Source organism: Ambystoma mexicanum, chromosome 1q, assembly GCF_040938575.1.
Source record: "Ambystoma mexicanum isolate Mex_15411 chromosome 1q, UKY_AmexF1_1, whole genome shotgun sequence".
Taxonomy (NCBI): Eukaryota; Metazoa; Chordata; class Amphibia; order Caudata; family Ambystomatidae; genus Ambystoma; species Ambystoma mexicanum.
The window spans coordinates 122,326,136-122,350,456 of NC_090922.1; the positions used below are offsets into that span (position 1 = coordinate 122,326,136).

General features: G+C 45.2%; 1 protein-coding gene across 2 annotated transcripts in view; it reads right to left on the reverse strand.

The window, feature by feature from the left end:
* Positions 1-1,198: 1,198 nt before the first annotated feature.
* Positions 1,199-24,321, reverse strand: part of BANP (BTG3 associated nuclear protein) — a 1,679,897-nt gene continuing 1,656,774 nt past the window's right edge. The window contains exon 14 of one of the 2 annotated variants that reach the window (XM_069636126.1): positions 1,199-1,716. In XM_069636126.1, coding sequence (XP_069492227.1) covers positions 1,645-1,716 — 72 coding nt within the window. In that variant the 3' untranslated portion in view covers positions 1,199-1,644. The remainder of the gene's footprint in view (positions 1,717-24,321) is intronic. The other variant, XM_069636133.1, reaches the window with a different exon arrangement.

The window sequence follows — 24,321 nt, forward strand, 5'->3', positions numbered from 1 at the left end:
TGTTGGTAGAGCCACTTCGTGGGAACAGGCAGAGAGATAAGAACATACCGTCTTGTTGAATAATGTTGCATTTGTATGTGTGCTTATGGCAGGATGGCCATAATAAAGCTGACATTAAATGATAAGAACAGATCCAATTGTTTGCCAAGCCTAAAACTCCCATCTTGCAAAGAAGAAACAGAAGTATCTGATGGTCGACGGTGTCCCATGCAGCCTACAAATCAAGTAGTAGCAATGCTGTATCAAGGCCATCAACAGCTATGTTTAGATTCTTGTGGACACTAACTACCTTAGGTTCATTGCACACACCGGGGCAATAGTCAAGCTAGTTACTTTGAAAGAGACAAGAAAACTTAGCAAAAGATGTAAGCTGTTCTGGAACTATACTTTCTAAACTTTTTGCTCAGTATGGTAGCTGAGCGAAAGTCACTTTTTTAAATAGTGGGAAATCTATAGTCTTCTTTAGTTCCAATTGTACTTATTTATACTCACCTGACTACTGTCCAGTATTTGCCATGATAGTTCCTGCCTCCAGTGAGACAGGAAATAAAGGTGAATTGGAGTTAGCAGGTGCTTTTATCCCTCCTTGGCCAGAGCCAATTCAACATTTTAAAATAAAATTTGAAAAATAACTGGGATGAGCAAGTCAGTCAAAGGGGTTATGGCAACATTTATCAAATCTCACTCCATGTTTCAGAAAAAATGTGGGATGTGCAAGTACACGAACACAGCTAGCTCCACAGTATCCCCACTCTGTATCAGGGGGAAGAGCCTTTTTTAGAGTGTCTATAAGCATGTTTGTGTAATCTGATTTGATATTTTCACAAAGGTGCAGGCCCATGTTCTTACATGCCAGTGACCATAAGCACTCGGTTGGGACAAGTTAACACCTTTTGTTAACGTGTAGAGAGATATTTTCTTAAATTAGGATATCGAAGAAAGCCCAGATTACATCCTGCTTTAACGTCAACTGAAAAACTAAAGGCCACTTGAAGCATAGTTGTCTCAAGCTGGTATGCAATTTACAGATTAGAGGATGCTACAGTGCAGACAAAAGTACTTTTTAAAAAAAAATGAAAGCAATAATGTATCCTCCAATACCTCTTGGAGAACACATACAAGAAAATCTTACTGTCCTCTGCTAAACATTGATGATCATATTAATTTGATTGATAAAACAACCACTTTAAAAAAAGGGTAATTTCCTCCATTTTTTATTTTCATTTTTTTAATAAACGTTAAAGCAGCCAAAAAAATATCTCGTCAAAATTGGGAAGTTTTTCAAGTTCGTGATTGTTTCTGCTACATTCGCTTCCATTCAAGTTTCCCATGGAGGTCTGCGATGGCAATATGCTGTGCAAATGACATGCAGTCTGTGGATTTTGCCAAAGTTCTCAGGCATTTGGAGGTTTCAGTTTTTTGTGCTCAACGGATGACCGTGAAGATGTAGCCGCTGGGAAGGATCAGTTGATCAGGAGTGCTCTTTCTTGCTCTGTCCCTTAAAAGTCTTTGTAACAGAGGGTTTGGTTGGTTTTCTTCACACTTTTTCACATTTCAGCAGGTAAGCACAAGCTGTCCATTGTTTAAAGATGAAGGTGTGCATTGAATTGAGTCTGAGGTCCACATGGCATCCATACCCCATTCCTATTGGATCTGTATAGCTCCAGGATCTATCTGCATCTCTGATTGCATCACTGATTGAAGTGTTTCAGATCCCTAAAAAAGGAGAAATGCAAGAATTAGTAGTTTTAAAGACATAACCTAATTCCTTTCCATTTTAGTAGTTTCCCTCTGTGTCTATTGTACCTGTGATTCTAGATCTGAAGAGTACCTACAATCAATTATTTTTTGGAGTGTTTCATAGATATCAACATTTATACATAGAAATGAAAGCATTTATTATTATATAATTGTATTTCCTCATATTTTAGGACGTTGAATTATTGTTCATGTAGTATGGGTTTGAGGATTATTTGGAAGACTGGCAATTAGGCCACAAAAACATGTGTTAAATCAATTTGTTGCTAGCTTCCAAATCTATGACTAATAACTGCAGTAGTCTCAAATTTTACCCCCAATTTATCATTTAGAGAATTACTGCTTTTCTTGGGACACATCGGGGAAGCTGCTTGCTTGGTTGTGCCGTAGGGATCATCGCCAAACCTCAATCACACTTTTACGAGATGAATGCAGGGAACCCTGGAGAGCGCAGACAGCGATTAATTATATATTTGCCACTTATTATGCCACACTATATAGTCATACCACTCATGCGCCGCCCGATAACATAGCAGAGGTTTTTATGCAAATCAATCTCCCACGCCTCACTACCAGTCAGCGCGACCTCCTACATCAGTCTCTCACCTTACAAGACCTGGAGGAAGCGATTTCTGTATCAGCCTCAGGCAAGACACCGGTTGGAGATGGCTTTCCAGACAAATTATATAAGACCTACACTAAGCCACACTAGCCCCAACACTTCTAAAGGTCTTTGAGGAGACCTTTGAAACAGGCGAACTACCAAACACGATGTGCGAAACATGGATAGTCCCCATCCTTAAGCCTGGGAAACCAGCGGATGTATGCGATTCATAAAGACCTTTAGCCATGCTTATTTGTGACGTTAAACTATTAACTACTATGCTCGCCTCTCGGCTTCGCCTGTGCATAGCGGCACTAATACACCCAGACCAAAGAGGGTATGTGCTTGGTCGTAGCAGCACTCTAAATTTACGCAGACAAAAACATATAATCGATCAGACAAAAGGGTGCTCAGAGTAATACGTGGTGGCATCATTGGATGTGGTCAAAGCCTTTGATTCCTTGTATTGGGAGTGGATAAAGGCTGCACTTTGGGTTTGGAACATTCTTTATGAGATGGGCAAACTACTTTATACTTCCCCCTCCGCTAGGGTCAGTACGGGGTGATACATATAGAGGCAGTGGGACATACATAGAGGAACCCGGCAGGGGTACCCGCTCTCCCTGATGTTTTACTTACCTCATACAGGAGAATCATGAAGCCAGGACACCTTCTCTCGTTGTACGCCGATGATGTACTACTATACCTATGCCAGCCGCACCATAACCTACCCATATAGCTAGAAATACTAGATGGCTTGGCAAGATTATCCGGGATTGCCTTCAATAGACACTAATCATGCTTATTCCCCCTAGCTAGGCTAAATAACACTAAGTTGACTTCTACCCTAAACTTGGGCCTGAAGTGGGAACATGACTCCTTTTGGTATTTGGGCACACGTGTTGCTCATACCCTAGAACGGACACGCACCTTAAACACATTGAGAGGGTGTTAAAAGATCAATGGTGTTTTGGTCCCGGCTACCTTTCTCGCTTATGGGTAGGGTCGCTCTCACGAAAATTATAATTTTACCTCGACTTATGTATGGATTCATCAATGACACCTTTTACATTACAGCCCCTTTCTTTCAAGAATTAGAAGGCATACTGAGAGCCTTTTTATGGGGCCTGAAGAGACACAAACTACCAACCCCCATTCTGTCGCTCCCCTTTGAGCAGGGTGGAATCCAACTACCACGGCTGGAATACTACTAACTAGTGGCCCACCTTAGTTTAATTACCAAATGGTTATCAGATGAGGCCACTACATTACCAAATGGTTATCAGATGAGGCCACTACAGAACATAGTTTGCTTAATACCCTGATCAGCCTTATACTATTAAGGGAAGTATTATGGCACCGAGGGAGCAAACACATATCCTGCAAAAGAAATCCAAATTATGGATAACTGCGTCCCCTGCACACTTTCAATCAGGCATATGGCCTAAATGGATTAAACGAAAAAAGACATTTTTTAAGAATCAGTCAATAATACAATTTAATGTCTCTTTAAGATTCAGAGTTCCAATATGTAGAGATTCCAAAAGAGGAAAAATTCCAGGAGTCGTTTTCTTTAGAGAAAGATGGTCTTCTCTGATTTATTGATTTTTTCTAGTTGCCCAACGCGTTTCGAGATAACATTCTCTCTTCATCAGGGGCTTAAGTTTCAAAATCACAAGCATCTACAAAAAACATACATAGAAAATGATTCAGTCTTGTCCAAAAGATTTCATACCTTAATAGTAAAAGAACTCATATTGCCTCAAGTCGCTTCACTTGTCGAGGTAGAGCTTAATTTAAACTAAACAGTGTTTCATTTTTCTAAACCTAGGGTTAATCTCGAATGGATAACATGTCCTTTCTGTTGTAGGTTGTCTGTAGGTTGTCTAAAGATACCTTAATCTAAACCATCTATTAATCAAACACGTCATTTTTTAAAAAAAAGGTGTATTAAACCAGAGCCCATCTTGATAAACGAAAGGATAGCAGGTTAAAGTTTAGAATCTACCTTAAACCAACCCTCTGTAAAGAAAATAAAGAATTCGTCAACAGATGGGAACATATCCTCAACAAATGTTCATTGGACCTGATTCTACTTACCATAGAAGAACTGTCTAAATCTGTACTAACACTACAACAGGAAATAGAAGAAGTCACAGTACAACTGTCAAAACTCAAGACTGAAACTGAACTTAAACAAATCTTGGAAGATACTAATAATAAATTGGACGCATACAAACAAGACATAGAACGCCGCAAGATCCGGAAATTCCGTCGTGATACCTTGGATTACGCCACAGATATTGTTTACTCGTGGCAGGAGTTCTACGCAAACAATAGACCAACACCAAGGAGACCACAGAGACCTCAGAATGCACCAGACAGCAATACTGACAGTAGTGAAGTACTAAGCAGTGAAGTTGAGGATAGAAGCCATCCTCCAGCAGCAACAACCTCAACGGATAATTTAACTCCAGAAAATCTTGAAGATTCAAGACCAGGATCCATAACTGATACACAACCATGTCCTTTTTTAGGAAACGCAAAACAAGACGAGGACAGAAAAAAACTACGGCAGAAAAAGAAATAGAAAAAAACCTGGTCATCAACATCTCATCTAAGCAACTCATGACGGCACAAATTGAGACATTAAACTTAGGAATGTCCTTCATTCCAACCAACTCCAATACCTTCTTTGAAGAGGAAGTTAATTTGTTTAAATTAATTAAAAAGATGGAGTTAAAAGTATTCTTTAACAACATAGAGGAGAATCTACAACCTAGGGAAACCCCTAGGTATTTGGAAATGAAAAACAAGAGTGCCTTTCACCCTCAGGTGAACCATCCGCTTATAAATCTGTTTAAACAGAAAACTATGAAGGATCTTAAACGCATCAAATATGTTCCCCCCAAAAAAGGTAACATCAGGAAACACCAACTAAAAATCATTAAACAACTAGCAGAAGACAACACTCTTACCCTCAAACAGGCGGACAAAGGGGGTGCCCTGGTACTCATGGACACCATACTTTATGACAAGGGATGTATGAAACTTCTAGAAGATGAACGTACTTACAAACTACTTGATAATGACCCAGGACTAGGAACAATTGCCATTATTCAAACAACAGTCGAAAAAGCTGAAACCATGAACTGGATTTCTGAAAAAACAGCAGACTACTTAATCCAGAAACACCCTGTAACTCCGGTCTTTTACGGACTCCCAAAGATACACAAGAATACCAGTGATCCACCATTCCGTCCAATTGTTGCAGGAACGGACAGCATTTTCCAACCTCTGGCTCTCTATCTGGATACTGCTCTTCAACCACTTGTACAATCAATAAGCACATACCTTAAGGACACTACACATTTTTTGAGAATCCTACAGTCATTCCAGTTACCTGAAGAAAACCTACTACTCTTCACAATGGATGTGAATATCCTATATACTTCCATCCCACACCTAGAAGGTATTGAGGCTCTGGAATGGTTCCTGCTTTCCCACAGAGAGGTCAACATCCATAAGATTTTCGCTTTAGAATTACTTCATATCATCCTCTACAAAAAGTATTTTAGGTATAATGGACGATACTATCTTCAGACCTCGGGTACCTCAATGGGGTCCTCAGTGGCCCCATCCTACGCTAACATCTTCATGTACCACTATGAGAAAATACATGTACTGCACAACCCCAATTGGAAAAACAAAATACTAATTTGGTTGAGATACATCGACGATATATTTGGAATTTGGAAAGGAACTGAAACAGAGCTTCTTGAATTTTGGAACTATTTGAACACGTGTAACCCAAGAATAGGGTTCACGATTGAAATTGGTAAACCTGCGGTCAACTTTCTCGATGTTACATTGGAATACACAGGCACAAACATCAAAACTAAGATTTTTCGAAAGCCAACGGATGTGAATAGCTGCCTATATCACATTAGTCACCATCCGAAACACTTGAAAGACATTTTACCTTACAGCCAGCTACTGCGAGTGAAAAGGATTACATCTGAGGCCAACACACTACAGGACGAATATAACATCATGAGAAGAAGATTCATGGACAGAGGATTCTCTCCAGATACTATCAATAAAGCTATTGAACGGACTGAAACTCATGCCAGAAATGCTCTCATACAAGGGAAACAGAAGAGGGAAGAAGAGAAAAACTGAATACACACGCTCAAATTTTCAAGTCAGAGTTTTCAAGTTAAAAGAATCATCCATAAAAATTGGGAATTGATTAAATCAGATGAAATTCTGTCACGACTATTCCCTGATCCACCCATGATGGCCTACAAACGAGGAAGGAACTTTAGAGACCAACTGATACGAGCGGAAAGGGCGAAATCAACAACACAGATGACGTTAAGCAAACCAAAAGTTGGCACTTTTGCCTGTCTACACTGTCAGCACTGCAATAATCTGATCAAAGGAGATCACATACGTCACCCACAAACAGGCAAAAAGATTTTTTTAAAGAATTTTGCGACGTGTGACACAAAAAACGTCATTTACGCGATACAATGTCCCTGTGGAAAATACTATGTTGGGAAAACCAACAGAAGGGCCAAAGACAGGTGGACGGAACACAAATCATGCATAAGGACTAAAAACATAAGTTCACCTGTCTACAGACATTTCCGAGATATGAGACAAAATGTCTCCCAAATGAGACTGGCAATATTGGAAGTCATACGTCCATTAAGCAGAGGGGGTAATTTACCTAAATTACTGGCACAAAGGGAACTGTTTTGGATCAATAAACTTGATGCTATGAATCCCCTAGGACTAAATGAAGAATACTATTTAGGTCCATTCCTGTAGGCATACATGCATATTGCACGTACAAAGTCTATCCTTTATTTAATCTCTTGAATCCAACCACTTAATGTCGATGACTTTTATATGTATGTTCTATGTAGAGCACATTGTGTTTTGAATGTTTCAGATGCCGATTGTGATGAACACAAGATTGTACACCCATAAGTCTTGGGGTTAGACTACATTGGAAAATGACTTATTCCATTTCGATTCTACTTCTTTCAATGCAAAACAATTCTTTGTGATTCTACTTCCATGTGACTTCATTTATCATGATTTTTAAATTAACTTCTCTGTTTCTTTAACACCCAGTCTTCACAGGCTTTTCACCTTTCTCATACAGGATGAATTATATCCAGTACCACCTATTCTTTCCCACATACTCCTAGCTCTCATTTATCAAGCCCTTACTAATCCGCAGTACCTACACACATCTGAAAATGACGTCATTCAAGTATATTCTTCATACCCTACTAGATGGGTATCAGGTTCACGGGTGGCGCCAATATCTCTTTGGCCTCTGGTACATGAACGCATTTTTAATAATTCTTGACATATCCTGTTTACTTTCTATCAGCTTATGAATTTCACAGACGTCGCTCGCGCATGCGCGAGTGACGTCATCATCTCTGACGCCGCCCGCGCTTGCGTGGGTGACGTCATCACTTCTGACGCCGCTCGTGCATGCGTGGGTGACGTCATAGGACCCACAAAACATCACCTCTGATGCCGCCCGCGCATGCGTGGGTGATGTCCTCACTTCTGACGCCGCTCGCGCATATGCGGGTGACATCATAGGACCCACACTTCATATATAAACAGAGGCGCTTCCTGACTGCTTCTCTGTTACAGCCGCCTACAGAAATAAGGTAATATGGATGCCCCCCTTTTTTTTCATCACACACTCCAATCTACTATCTTAATTTTTGACATGCACTTTCTCAACTCCTTTAGGAGTCGGATTCTGACCTTTCATCATTTGAGACTTGGCTGTCTCCACTGTACTGATTACACCTGGGAGATTACCAGCTCCCAGCCCTGGCACCTATCTTCTCTTTCCCAGACTGTGGAAGAAGGGTGAGTCCTTCTCTTTTACTCCTTTCGAAAAAAAGACCTTTAGACTCACACAGCCTAAGTGAGATTGTTCATTTTTAAACTTTAACCTGCTATCCTTTCGTTTATCAAGATGGGCTCTGGTTTAATACACCTTTTTTAAAAAAATGACGTGTTTGATTAATAGATGGTTTAGATTAAGGTATCTTTAGACAACCTACAACAGAAAGGACATGTTATCCATCCGAGATTAACCCTAGGTTCAGAAAAATGAAACACTGTTTAGTTTAAATTAAGCTCTACCTGGACAAGGGAAGCGACTTGAGGCAATATGAGTTCTTTTACTATTAAGGTATGAAATCTCTTGGACAAGACTGAATCATTTTCTATATATGTTTTTTGTAGATGCGTGTGATTTTGAAACTTAAGCCCCTGACGAAGAGAGAATGTTATCTCGAAACGCGTTGGGCAACTAGAAAAAATCAATAAATCAGAGAAGACCATCTTTCTCTAAAGAAAACGACTCCTGGAATTTTTCCTCTTTTGGAATCTCTACATATTGGAACTCTGAATCTTAAAGAGACTTAAATTGTATTATTGACTTACCTTAAAAAAATTCTTTTTTCGTTTAATCCTTTTAGGCCATATGCCTGATTGAAAGTGTGCAGGGGACGCAGTTATCCATAATTTGGATTTCTTTTTTTCTATATTTGTATCCCATCCTAGATACCAAGGCTGAGCCATTCTCCCCTGCACCTTAAATATTACTAACCTACTTTTTGAATAACAATTACCCATGTTTCGTGGAATCCTGATTGCAAATTGGTGTGCAAGTGTTACCTTGTGTTTTGTTAGCAAACACATATCCTACCCACTGTTGCTAACGGTGGGCAGGCAGGTATGGTAAGGACACAAAGAATATTAAAGCTCAAACACCCCCTATTCTCCTCACGCCACCATCCTGGTTAGTACACGGTGGGATCCAGAGGAACTGAGGGCAGCACAGTGTTGGGAGGAACCAGGCACTGCAAATTTGGGAGACATGTATGAAAATTGTACCTATAAAGAACTTCCGGACCTTACACAGAAGGAGAGCCTCCCTTTAGGGCAGTTCTTAGATACACGAGGATAACCAAATTTGCTAAGCGTACCTGGCCAGGCTGGCCTGCAGAACCTCAGCATGATGCACTGCTGACTCATGTATGATCTGGATGGTGGCTGGAAGCTGGTGTCCAGACTGTACAGGGCCCTGATTAATGACACAAACACCGACCTTGCGAAACATAAGATGCAGTGGGAGAAAGACTTGGGGGCAGATATCACAGATAAGCAGTGGGTATGGGCGCTCAGTTATGTTAAAAATGTGTCGTGCAATGCGAGATTCAGACTGATTCAAGTTAATGTGCTCCATCGCACATATATGACCCCGGCTAGGGTTGCTAAATTCAAAAAGGATGCATTATCTAACTGCCCCCAGTGGGGTCAGGAGAATGCCCACTTAATGCACGTGCTTTGGGAATGTGAGTTGATACAAAGGTTTTGGACTAGAATTGACCATACTTGTGAAGGTGCAGGGATTGGTAGATATGAGTGGACTCCAAAGGAATGCATACTAGGTGTGTACTCTAGAACTAGTAAGCATAAGCACATCTCCAGGCGCATGGACATAACCAGTATATTAGGTAAGAGGTGCATAACTATGACTTGGAAGTCGAGCAAAGGCCCGCAGTTTGAACTTTGGCTAAAAGAAATACAGCGCTGGTGTGTAGCTGAAACTACAGCTTGGGGACACTCTAAAAATGTACATTGTGGAGATGTGGGGCTCCCTTATGAAACATGGAAGGCACTAGTAAATTCAATCCTTTATCCCTCTGATGACAAACCACTGTGAGCTACCCTAAATATCCGATAGGACTCCTGCAGGTTATGTTTTTTTGCATTGGTCTCCCGCAGAATAAGTTGTACACCCCTCCTGCTATGTAATTGACAGTCGGTTATGCATCTGATCCCCCACAGGAATATGCTGGACTATCTTTTGGTAACAAAATGAACAATTGCAATATTATATTGGCTCAACTGGTTGGGTATTAGTTTTTTTTCTGCTTTTCCTTGTTTCCCTTTCCCTGTTCTGACCCTCTCCTCTCCCCTGCCCCCCCTATTCCCTCTTTTCTAGAAATAGTTGTTGGCTTATTGGATTATACTGTACAATGTTGTGCATGCGTAACTTGACAATATGCACCCGCTGTATCAGTAGTAAATGCCAATAAACATATTTTAGAAAAAAAAAATTATAATTAATAATCGGTGCAAGGTTTTCCTCAGGGGAGCGAATGTAGAACAATGCATCATCTGCATAGAGCGAGATAATCTCTGGTTACCCCTGAGTCTAATGCCTCTTTGTGTGTGTCTCTGACGAATTCTGTCGGCCAGAGGTTCGATGACTATGGCAAGTATTAGGGGTGAGAAGGGGCAGCCCTGCCTGGTTCCCCTGGCAATCTCAAATCGGGTAGAGTAGAGGCCACCGGTGTGGACTTTGGCCACTGGGGATGAATATAGGAGTTTCACCCAGGACGGAAGGTGGGGACCAAAGTTGCACTTCTCCAGTACACACCCACAAAAACCGCCATGAAACCGAGTCGAAGGCCTTCGGCATATCCAATGTCGCCGCCACTGCCTTTGTTCCCGGTATAAGCCCTGCCTGATCGGGATGGATGATGTATGCTATGTAAAGGGCCAGTTGAAGAGCCAGCACCGTAGCAAAGATTTTAACATCACAGTTTATCAGAGAGAGGGGCTGGTACGAGCCACATTGTGTCGCTGGTTTATCGGGCTTCAGCAAAACAGAAATAACCACTTCGCGTAGAGAGGGGGGAAGCCTACCGGCTGCGCACGCCTCTTCCCATAACGCTGCGAGCCGGGGAACCATACGTCCTTTGTAGCATTTGTAAAACTTAGTGGTAAGGCTGTCGGAGCCAGGGGCCTTCCCCGCAGACAGCGTGTCAATGGCTCTCAGTATTTCTTCATTAGCCATAGGGCGATCCAGTATCGTGCTAGTTTCAGTCGACAACACCGATAGCGGGAGATCGCTTAGAAACGACTCGATATCTGAAGAGGCGGCTGTGTACCTTGTTTGCGTATAGTGATTCGTAGAAGGAGCTGAATTCTTTGTTTACTTCTTGGGCAGTACGGGCCAGTGTGTCGTCAGACCTCTCAATTAGGGGAAAATGTAGAGTGTCGTTTCCCCGGCAGACCAATCTGGCCAGCAGTCTTCCAGGACGCTCACCCTCGCCACACTGTCTGGCGGCCTGAGGGTAATCTAGGAACTTGCGCTCTCTGTCAGCATGCCCCCTAAAAGTGTCTATCTCTTCCAGTATGGCAATAGATGGAGAAACATCATATTGCGCTTCGAGCTGGGCAGGTAGGAGTTTGCTCCTCTTGATGGCTCTACGGATTGCTCTGAGGATCCCAGTCCCCTTGGCAAGTGTGACGCCACGTACATAGGCTTTAAAGGCCTCCCACAAGGTGGCATGAGAGTCCACTGACCCCGTGTTAATCTCAAAGTATTCATCAATGCACGATCCAAGCTCAGACTCGAAGACCGGGTCCAACAAAGCATTTGGTTTCAGTCTCCATGAGCGTGCTGTCCCAGTCCCCTCACCCCAAATCAATGAGATCGTAATCTGGGAGTTGTCTGAGAGGGTCCTGGGCAGGATCGACATCTGTACGACACACCTACAAGTGCCTCTGACAGTGACCATCTGTCAATTTCAGAGTGCGAGTCATGTACAGTCGAGTAAAATGAGAACTTGCGAGATAAGGGGGGGTAGCAGTCTCCATGCATCAGCTACACCCAGTGACGCCTGCACCTTTATAATAGTCTTAGCTGCTCTGGTCAGATGACGTGCCTTGGAACTGGAGCCATCAATGTTGGTGCCTACTATGGTATCGAAATCACTGCCCCAAAGTATAGGGACCGAGGGAACTGGATCAATAAGGAGGCAAGTTGGGAGTAAAATTCTGGGTCATCGACGTTTGGGCCGTGTATATTTAAAAGGACAACGTACTGCCCCATTCAGGTCCCGTATTGCAGGACATAGCGCCTCTGGGGGTCTATATGTGACACTTTGTGTGTGAAGCTAACAGACTTATGAAGCAGGGTCATCATCCCACGGTTCTGAGTGGAGTAGGTTGTGTAGTATTGCTGTGTGTCTCATGACCTGGTGAACATGTCGCAGACCCCAGCCAGTGTGTGCGACTCTTGCAGAAAGAGGACCCAGGATTTATGTCGCTCTGCATAGAGCTGCAATTTGCACATTTTGACCGGGTTGCCCAACCCCCTGACATTGCAGCTCATGAATACCTCATCTGCCATTTAGCCGGTAAACATAAGTTAACTGAGGCCTTGCCAAGACCAGGAAAGGATATCTTGTGTCATCAGTCAGCCAGTGAGAGTGTTAATCTCGTCTCTCCAATCGCATGCCAAGCAACTTTTCAACCTTTTGTCCCCCCTCTGCCCCTGCGACGCCCCTTACTGCCCACCCCCATCCATCTTTGCATGGGGGGGCTGCGCACCAACTGCAGTCCTACCTACTTCACAATGAAACGGTACATTTGATAAAGATGAGTAGTACATTGCAGTATTTTAGGCCTAGGTAATAGCGAATTGAATTGACAATACATTAATGCAACCAGTGTTACCACAATGGAGTCTAATCAACTGTGCCAACAGGCAGTTCCATAGGTAGCTGAATCGTTCTGGCATGTTAGTGTACCCAAGGAAATTACATTCCAGGAATCTAGTGGCCTCCTCCTCTCAGATTGTGAAATAGAATACCTTCCCATCGTGCTCAATCCTGTTCTTAGCTGGGTAAGTAATAGCATACTTGACCACTAGGTCAAGTATGCCTTTTCTTTACAGACAGGAAGGATTTGCGCTCATTCTGGACCACAGCTGAAAATGATGCTTCAAAGTAGTGGCCACATAGTGGCATTCAGAGCCGTTGCGTAAGAAATTCTCCTGATGGGAGTACACAAGATCTTCTACTTATTTAGAGCTAAAATGTACAGTACATTTCCCCAGAAGGGTGCGATCGGCCAAATGTACAAACTTCAGTTTCTGGGATGAAATTGTCAACAAGGAAGGAATTGAAGAAAAGAGTGTGAGCAGTTTACTTCTGTTTAGAGGTATGGTGCGTTCTACCTCAAACACAGATTCCAAAATGAGGGGCAAAGCAGCACCATGGGCTGCTATGTAGTCTGTCGTCAGTCTGTACGGCTGGATATAAGGTGCCAACTTTGCCTCCAGCCTCGGTGCCTTGGATTTGGACTCAGGGCCTGTCACCCTCCCGACTCCATCATCCGTATAATAATCCATTTATTATGATAATGCAAAGTTTCAATGGTGTTGCCATATCCTGTCTAGCTTCAAGATTATTAACTGCCTACTAATTGCCTACAAACTGATCAAGGCAGCAGGCCTCCAACCTGCACATCAGTATTTCCTAACCTTGCCAGAGTGCCGTTATTGCCAATACTGACCAAGGTTAATACTGTTAATCCCTAGCTCGATGTAATTGTTTCTGATCTGTTGGCTGCTTATCAATGCTACAAATACTGCTTTATAACCATTTTTCCTATTGTAATCCTTGCTTAAGGCCATTCTTGCTTATCCTTTCTGATCGCATTATTGCTCTCCAAAGGACAGTGTTGTGGGTCGGATTGGCCAATGCACTTGATAAAATAAAAGTGCACCCAATGCACTGTTTGGATCCTATGTCTCAAGGAGTGCTACATGATGGGTCTTGTGATTCCATGGGGTTCTACAATCGAGGCAGTCCACTGTGTATGCTCCAGGACGTCACCATACCATAGCCTTGTGGGTGTCACTTCTCGAGAGAACCTAAGTGCCATGGTCGCACCAGAGTCAGGACCACCATTTTCCAGGAAGTGCGAGGGAAATTGTGGATAGGTACTGCAAACGGACATCATCTGTGTGTAGTTATAACATGGAGGTGCAGGATGTGGACAGCAAGTGCTTACCATGACAGGAAATAAAAGGCATATCCAACACTGCACATTTCATGAACACTGCCAGCACAGGAGACCACAAGGCCTGCCCCCCTGAGCGGTTGGAGCTAGCAGACAACATGATGGAAGGAGAGCAGCATCTGAGAGCAGAGTCACATATAGCAACCATGCACAGAGCCATTTTGAAATCAGGCAGCCAGCAGGTGGTTGCCTGACTCCAAGATGACTTCATACCTTCTTGTGGCCTCGCTGTGCAGATTGCACAGATTGCAATCAGAGATAGATGCAGAAGTTGCTGTTCAGTCTGGACCCCAACCAATGCGAAGGCCCAATCCTGCTCCTGAGGTAAACACTCCCCACACATCAATTCAAGACCCAATTATGACCTGAAAAGGGGACAAGAGCAGGTTAGGGCAACAAGAGTGGGGTGAAGTTAGGAGGGAACAGTGGATGCGAGAGGTCAAGAGAAGATGAGGGTAAGGAAAGAGTGGGACAAGAGAGAGAGAAATAAATAAAGTGGAGTATGAACATACGGTGGAAGACTGAGAAATATAGAGGAGGAATGCAAACACCTGGAGGGGGAAGGAGAGTGGGAGTGTGAGGAGTGGAGGAAATGTAAGCATTTGGGAGTAAAAACAGACCGAGGAATGAGAGAGAGAGAGAGAAGTCTGGAGGAAGGAGAATGGTTTTGGCTGGGTAGGGAGAGAATAGAGGAGGAAGAAAGAGCGAGAACTAGAAGAAAGTAGAAAGAGTGAGAGCATCTTATGGAGAACTAGGCCAGAGGGGTGCTCAAGAGGCCGTGGTATATTTAAAAGGTAAGCTTGATGGAGTGGTGGTTAAACCTCACTACTACATTTATCCAGAGAGTGGTCCAACCCAGTCAGCAGGGGGACGTGTCTGTACTATGGGTCCAATTTGCATTTGAGAGCCTCACCACTGACGCCTGTTCTAGGTGATATACGGCACAGGCATGGTGGTGCCAGGTAGCAACAAGTCCAGGCAGATGAACGTTGCATCCAAGCAGATTAAAAAGACCAAGAAAGACACAGTGGACAAGCAAGAAGTGTCTGGAAGAATTTTAAATAACCAAGGAAACGTATGTTACTGTTCGACATACAGCATGGTGTTTTGACACTGATCAGAGCCAGGGACGTATTTGGGATTGCAAGATTAGTAGGGCAATTACATGAAATTCTGCCACTTGTTATTTAGCTCCAAGGGGCTTCCATGTTTTATCTAGTAATTCTCTTTTCTTTTAGGAAACCGCAAAAGCGTTGATCCCTCTCCCTTATCCACGGAACCAAGAAAAGCTGAAGAAAATGGAAATTGGTCTTCAGTGCATCAATCGGCTTTTTCAATGCTGAATAAAATAGAATGCTAACAGTGAAACACCCTAAAACTGCCTTAAAGTGGTTATGCTTCCTTGTTTAATGACTCCATACTTTGTCCCAAAGTCAGAAATATTTAACACTGATAAATGGGATTTGGGGAATTGGTTGTTTGGCAGAACATTTTGCATGGCAGCGTGTCAAATACAACTGGGGAATTCAACAACAAGAGGATGGGACTGAAATATGTCTGAAGTTTTACTGGTCTGAAAACAGCTCCCTGCTGCTGTGCTGGAGCTACCAGTGCCAGCATGAGAAGGGGTGTTTTCAGTTAAATAGGGCTGCTCCACCACGCGAGCTCAGGGCTGCCCTTGAAAGGCTACCCCGAAATGGTGTGGCTGCAGAGCCCTTTGGAATAGAAAAGCTGCTCCCCTGTGCTGGTGCGACGGTGGCACCCAAAGTAAGTGAAAAGCTCCTCTCACTGGGGAGCAGTGAGGTGGAGAGCTTTTCACCTATGTACGGTACCACGTCTGCTGCCTTGATAGCAAAAAGGAGATTTTTAAAAGATCCTCCATGCGTGCATGGTGGAGGCTAAGGTGGCCTATGTAAATTATGTTAGTTTGGCGCCCTTTCCCTTGGCGGTTGCTTGAATCACAAGTTGCAGCTTTATAGTGTGGAATGAGCTGACCTGGGATTGGGCTATGTGCCTGAGATCATGTTTGAGAAGGGTGTGATTTAAGGCTTCTTTAATGCTAGCCTGCTGGTCTTGAACATCTAAGAGTTCTATCTCCCTCACCTTCTGGAGGTTTGCTGTCATACACTGAAGTGTATCATGTTCCTGTTTCCCCAACATGTGATTCTGGATTCAGGAAAAGCTTTGGTCCAGTCAAGCTCATTATTGTGCTTTGTATTTCCTCTGAAGTGCATGCATGCTAGCGAGCATTGCCTGTTCTCGTGCGCACGCACTGGATTCAAAATCCTCTACCTGTGTCTTGCTTTTCAAGACAGCCACTGAAGTTCCACAAACTCTGAAAGACTCAAGACTTTGAATCAACATTTCCCTTGGCAGAGATCTGATTTTTTATGCAAGAGATTTGGGTCTGGCTGGTTTTTGGAATTGACTCATCAGAACATTTGTTACAGCAGGTCCCCCTCAACACAAAGGAATCATATTTGCTCCTATTTCCTAGGTAGCCAGGGAGGAGGGAGGTTACCCCAAAGCTGTGTACCTCCCCTTATGGGCATCGCAGCCGGCCTGCAGGGCTGTTGGGCTGTGACCTCGACCAGTGAAAGCATTTTCCTCAAACTTCATACTCTTATTTTATATTATATTATTTTTCCCCTTTGCTTGCTGGGGTCTGCCAGCCCTCAGTGTTCTTATAATGCTCTAACCTCCTGCTTCAGGAGTAGCCCGCCAGGCCGCTGGCTTGAGGAGTGGTGAGCATGGCCACTGAAACCTTTTCTCTCTCAATAGACCTTTGTTTATTCGACCATAGACGTCTGCCAACCCGCCTTGTCCTTCCGCTGCTGTAACCTCCCACTTCGTGCATAGAAATCAGGACAGCTGGGCTTTGGGATGGGGCAGTGGGGACTTTGACCACAAAGTCTTTTACCAAGGTTCCTCATTCTTTTCTACAGCCATTTTTTGGTCTGCAACACAGCGGTGTCGGATAGATGTCAGGACTGCTGGACTGCAGTAATGGCCCTATTGTATTGAAGACACTTGAGGCCTCTGTTGTGGAGTTTGCCGCTTTCTAGTGCTGGAGCATTTCTTGAAAATAACTCGCCAGACTAGCTGGGATTTCATCCGTACCCTTCACCTGTGGTGTCGCCTCTCTGTACCTTTAATTGGAGGCTGTCTTAATGGTGTGCAGCTGCAGGCACTTCCAGTCTTACTAAATGAATATGGAAGAGTTCACATACTTTGCTTTTCAATCAATCAACTTTCTTTTGGGACCCTGTTCCTCTACTCCTGTTCTTCCTGTAGCCGCCTCTCGTCCTCCCTTCTCTGGCTTTCCTTTGTTCACCCCCGGGGATATTTCTAGACAAGTCTGATCTATGAAAGTCTCATCAAAACAAGGTCTTCCCTGTTCATCCCAAACCATCAGGAACCAAATTGACACCCTCGCTCGAGCCTTGGCCGACTTCTGCAATCACTCTTTCACCACTGGAACCTTCCCCTCCCCACTGAAGCACCCCCTTGCGCACCCTCTCCTTAAAAAACCCTCTGCCGATCCCTCCTGTCTGCTAACTATCGCCCAATCTCCATTTCTCCTTTTCTGGGCAAACTCTTGGAAAAGCTGCCCATCTCCCAGCCTAACCTCCACACTGAATCTGTTGGTTGTTTCCATGAACATCATTCTGGCTTCAGAGCGGCCAGAAGCATGGAAATTGCTCTCAGGAACAACCGTGAGGACCTGCTCTCAAACCTCAACTCTAACCTTCCTTCTGTTCTTATCCTCCTAGATCTCCCTTCTACTTTTGATACTGTCAACCATGCTATCCTGCTCAACTGGCACTGTGATAACCTGGGTACCACTGATCAGGCTCTGGTCTGGCTGACCTTTTTATCTGATCGACCCTCTCAGGTCCAACTTGGGTCTTTCCTCTCTTCCATCTCTCCCTCTACCTGTGGTGTTCACCAGGGGTCTAATTGATCTCCCCGGCTGTTCAATCAATATGGCACCTCTCGCCCACTGCATAGCTGCTCTCTGCTCCAACTTTCAGTGCTCCCCTCAGCTGCCTCTTAGCCCTTTCTCATCCCGGATTGTCTGTCCGCAATTCAGGAGTAGTGTTCCGCTAATTATCTCTGCCTTAATGCCAGTAAGACAGAGATCCTCTTCATCGGATCACCAGCTCCCTCCTTTCCTACCACTCTCTGGCCAATCCACCCTGGTCCCACTTCCTGCTCCTACCGGTGAGGCTAAGAACCTTGGGGTCCTCTTCGACGCCACACTCTCCTTCTCTCCTCACATTCATGACATCTCTAAGAAGTCAAACTATCAGCTGCACCTCCTCAGTGGTACTCTTCCTTTCCTCACTTTCCCCAAGACGCTCACCGTCTCCAGAGCTCTGGTCCTCTCTAGGCTGGACTACTGCAACAGCCTCTTTCTAAATCTATCTGCCTCTACTCTCTGTCCTTTATAAACTCATCCAGAACAGGACTGCAACACTTGTCCTTGGCCTCAAGCCCAGGGATCGTATCTCTCCAGCGCTGAAATCTCTTCATTGGCTCTCGGTGCCGGCCTGGGACCACAATACCTCCAACTCTCTCTCCCTAAATATCTTACTACCCGAGCCCTCCGCTCTTCCACCTCCAACTCTTTGAGGGTAAACCGCTTCTCCAACAAAGAGTTGGGGGCAGATCTCTTTCTTCGGCTGGGGCATCCCTCTGGAAAAGCCTCCAGGCCTCTCTAAAACTTGAGCAGAACCATTTCCGGAAGCACCTCAAGACCTTTCTCTTTGCTTTTGTCTTCTCGCTTCTTCTCCCCTGCTGATCTCTGTCTGATCCACGCACTGGTCACCTGGCCACCCTTTGAATTCGGGTCCAGGTCCCTGCCTATCCAGTTGCAACCTGCACTGCCTCTTGAAACCCCCTTCACTTGTGGTCTGTATCCGTAACCCTACAGCCCCCTCTCTTGCACTTATTAGCCACCTGTTGGCTGCATTTCCCAGCACCTGCAATTGCCACCCGTTGGCTGCACTCTCTGCTGTTTACTTTGTCTCCCCCTTCCCCTGCACTTGCACGATTAGGATGTCACAAGGCCTAGTAAGATTGTTGCTTTTGTCCTCCCTCCGTTTCCCCCCCCTTGTCTTGTTGCGCCTTGAAACACTTGTGTATAGGCACGTTATAAATGCCATATCATATGCATATCATATCGCGATTGCTTTCTGGCCTTTGATTCCCAATCAACTCAGAAGATTTCACAGACTTTTGAATGTGTGATTCTGCCTCGCATGACCACTCTGTTACTCTGTATCCATTCCTTTTAGAATTCAAAAATTGGCCTTTCCATTACGCGTTTTAGTGGCATTTGAACTTTTGAGTTACAGTTACTTTTGCTTTTAACACACCAGACTTTTGTTGCCTTCGATTACTCACTGGTTGTGTTAATCATCCTTTTTCATCAACGTTTTTCATGCAGCAGTCAAGGCCATTTCCAATGCTTCCTCTGCTCCTCCCTAATTCCATCGTTCACTGGGAGGGTCGTGGGCTGCTTTCAAGTAACTTGAAGGCTTCTTTCTTCTGCTCACTCGGTTTCAGTCTTGGAACGCTTATGGCTTCTCGAAAGGGGGGTATTCTCGCCTGGCTCTCTCGCGATCTTCGTAACTGCAGATCAGCCCCTTGACCTTCCAAATTCCATCGCCTGGTTCCCATCAGACCCAAAAGAACTGTTCCTTCTTGTACCCACCCTCGCTCAGAGCCTGCCTGTGCGCGCCATATTTTATTCATCTGAACGTGAGTGTTAACAAATGGCAGGTGTATTTAGTTAGGATTATGTGCCTGACTCAGCCTGGCCTCTTTACTGGAACAGCCATTGCAGGTCAGTGGAGGTACTCTGCCCAACCACATTCCTCATCTTCCTCGGCTCAGCAGTGTTGCCAATGTAACGTAGGGAGGAATTATGGGAGCTGTAGTTCCCCATAAAATAACAAGGATAGGGGTTAGATGGGTTGTGGAAAGAGGGGGATACCAAATCTCGTTTCTCCACTACTCCGTATTCCTTGTCCACCCCCAGGGTTGGGATCCAAAAGCGATGGACTTTTCCTGGCCACCTGAATACGGGATCCCCAGGGGCTAGATTGTGAAACACCCTCTGGTTTTTCACAATAAAAAGCTGAAAGGATGCACCAATCTACGCATTTTTGGCCACCCCATAACACGCAAGTTATTCCTTCTCGGGCACACCCCCACAAAGAACAAATTACTTACCTCTCTTTCATATTTTTTTTTGATGGACGTTCCTCCCATGGATTCCTCATCTATGATATCCATCTCCCCGCACCATCTGCTCATGCTAAACCTTTAAGCCACCAGGGGCAACAGCGCGGCTCCACGGTTCCGCTTGACGCCTCTACACACCCTGAGCTGGACATGACCATCAGGGTCAGTGTGTATAGAGGCGCAGTGCCCCATAAAGTCAGATCCACCCTTTTTTCCTAGCACTTTGACGTTGAGGGTTGCAGAACTAAGGTGTACTAACTTCGCCAAGAGGGGCAGGTAGGGAGGGCCATGAGGAAACCAGCTAATCAAAAAGAACATTACAGAGAGGTAAGTAATTTGTTCTTGTAATGGATTCCTTCCTCCCACAGATTCCTCATCTATGGCTCCCAAAGTAGTACAATGACCTGGAGGAGGGAGGGATAGCAAGGATACTGCCTAAACTAGAAAATTCTGAAGGACAGCCCTGCCAAACTAGCGTTCAGACGAGATACAAGTTTCGTGGTATCTTGGCTATAAATCTGTTGAGATACCACCAAACGGAATTACTGCTATCACGACTTGGTCCACGTGGTGGTGGTGTTAGTCCCCATTTATTTGGAGTCCATAGGACTCTAGGGGCATTTTGGTAGAATTGCATAGGTGGTGATTCGGCCGGCGGTAAATCCACCGAAATTAGGTGGAAAGTTGGCAGATTTACCACCAGCTCATACGGTTATACAGCCACATCTAACCCGCACTACCCAACTCGTAATGCGGCCCATAGAATCCAAGCAGTCATCCTTAGCAAACGTTTGCAAGTAAACCCACGTGGCTGCTTGTCAAACATCCAGAATAGGTACTCTGTGTTACAGAGCCGAGGTGGCGGCCAAACCTCTGGTGGAGTGAGCCCTGAGATGCTCAGAGACCTTGCCGGCCAGATCATAGCATTCCGAGATGCAGAGAATGATCCAACGAGACAGGGTTGGTTTCGTAACAGGCCCTCCCTGCTCGGGCACCGAAATAGGCTGGACATCAGTGCTGTGCTCCCGAGTTCGAGAGACATAGAACTTGAGAGCCTGCACCGGATCTAACCGATGGAACCATTCCTCTGCCTTGGAAGGGTGAGGCAGAGGAAAGAAGACGGGTAGATGGATCTTTTGAGAGAGATGGAAATGAGAGACTACCTTCAGAAGGAAGGTGCATCTAACTCTCAACGTCGCTGCCTTCTTTGAGAAAACCAAGTAGGTGGGATTAACAAACCAAGCCTGGAGCCCACTCACCCAACTAGAGGAAGTGATGGCAACCAGGAAAATCACCTTAAGAGTGAGCAGTCTTAAAGAACAAGAATGACGGGCCTCAAACAGAGCACCCATTAAAAAAGTCAACAATAACTTTAAATCCCATGCTGGCATAAATAACTAGCGTGGGGGAAAACGCTGGAAAGACCCCTCAGGAATTTAATAGCTGGGGGGGATGTGAAAAAGGAGCTCTGCTCCGGGTTACTCTTGAAGACCGAAATGGCTGAAAGATACACCTGCACTGCACCAACTTGTAGGCCTGTCTGGGCCAAAGACAGAATAAATTCCACCAGAGCAGAGGCAGAGCAAATAAAAGGGTCCAGATCCCTTTCCCATCACAGAGCAGAAAACATTTGCCACCTGCAGGCATAAATGGACTTGGTGGCGGGTCTTCTAGCAATACGAGTATGTCTAAAACATCCCCTGACAAATCCCACTCCTGGTATCTCAACCTTTCAGCAGTTAGGCATGAAGATTCAGGCTGCAGAGGTTTTGGTGCAGGACCTTCCCCTCTGAGTGGGAGAGGTACCACGTTCTCCAGGCCCAATCCGGAGCGATCAAGATCATCATGGCCCAAACAGACACAGTATGCTGAAAACCAGAGCAATGATAGGGATCAGTGGGAATTCATAGAGAAGGGGAAGTCCTATTCGACAGCCAGGGCATCCTCAGACACCTTGTTGAGGCAATTCCATGGAGCAGACCACCAGCAGTTCCTGTTTGCACTGTAAGCAAAGAGGTCAACCTGGTGAGTACCCCACAGGGAGAAAATCTCCTCCAGAACTGCCTGCTCAGGTCGTCTGCTAGAGTGTTCTCTTTGCCAGCCATTTGAACTGCAGTCAGACACGTTGTTCTCCAGAGCCCAGAACCAGAATCACATTGATTCTCTGCACAGCGGCAATGAGCCCACACCACCCCTCTTGTTGAGGTAATGCATGGCTACACTATTGTCAGTCAGGACTAGTACCGTCTTGCCGGTCACAGAAGGGAGGAAAGTGAGCAGGGCCAGCCTGATCGCCCTTAGCACCAGTAGATTGAGGTGCTCCAGGCACTCCGATGGGAACCGCAGTCTGCTCACGATCGGATCTTGTAGGTGAGCGCCCTAGCCCTTCAGGTATGCATCGTGACTATGTAGCCAGGATTGAAGGAAAAGGGACTAATTCAGGAGTTTGTCTTTCATGGACCACCATTGAAGGTCTCCGAGACCAGAAAGTCTGGGGTTCGTCCCTCAAACTGAGACCATTGAGAGCTCAGGAGCCAATGTAGCGTCCTCGTGTGCAGACAGGTTCCAGCACCATCAAGATACATGATTCATGAGACCCAGCAAGCGCAGAAAAGCTGAGGTTGGAAATCCTGCAACATGTTGAAAATGTTCGCCACTCTGCCCTCAGGTGGGAAACCCTGTGAAACAGACTACACATACGGTAAAAATGTGCCAACGCTAGAACTGGTGAATGGGCTTGCACTAGCCAGTCATCCAGGTAGTGAAAGACATGAATACCTTCCCACTTGAGGCGAGCAGCCACTACTGCTAGCAGTTTGGTGAAAACACTCGGTGCTGAAGAAAGACCGAAAGGAAGGACTTTGAACTAGTAATGACAGTCCCCTCTTTGAGTCTCAGATACTTCCTGTGATTCTTGTCTCTAACTACATGAGGGTTGGTGGCAAGGGGGCTTGTCTGGCTGGTAAGAGACATAGGGGAGGCAGTATCCCTGCTGGACAACCTGTGGAGGGGACAGCAGGCATCATGTCGACCTCAGGCAAGGCATCCAGGCCACTTGCTTCCTGCAAGTCAGCTGCCAGGCCCGCCAAGTCACCCTGTTCCCTGTAGAACTCCTATGGAAAGTCTCTCGTCTCCCTTGGGTGGAAGCGCTCCAGACCACCAGGGACATCATCACCCTCTTTGTCATAAATGTCCTCCATATGTGACATCTATGCCCCTCTTGGGAGTGGGAGGAACTGCGCCGATGGACCAGGACCATATGCGGGTGGACTGATATCTGAAAACGGAATGGTGCGCCCCTTTCTCACGATCTTGTTGCATTGTACAGTGGACTCCCTGCCGGCTACTCCGAGCGTGGTGGGATCCGTCGGTCAGCTGAAGCCAGGGATGATGACGCTATGGCCACAGGTGTCGGGCCGAAGCCACAAGCACGACGGCCTTGGTAGAGATGTCTAGCATCTTCAAATGAAAAGCCGCTCACTCCTCTGGAAAAGAGAATTTAGTCGAAAAAGGTGCCTGCGGGACCTCTTCTTCCTGGGCTTCCTTGGAGTGGTGGCTCCTCTTCTTCAATGAAGAAGAGGAGTGATGCTGAAAAGAACCACCGGGTGACCTAGACCTCTTGCGGTGGTTCTTTTTCTCTTTCCGAAAGGGGAACAACTCCATGGTGCTGTGCTCCATGCCCAGCGACCTTGAACGGGTCCTGCTTATCCCCTCTCTTCTTGTAGAGAAAGGTGAACAGCTTTGTGTTCTCGGAGCACCTTCGGGTGCATTGA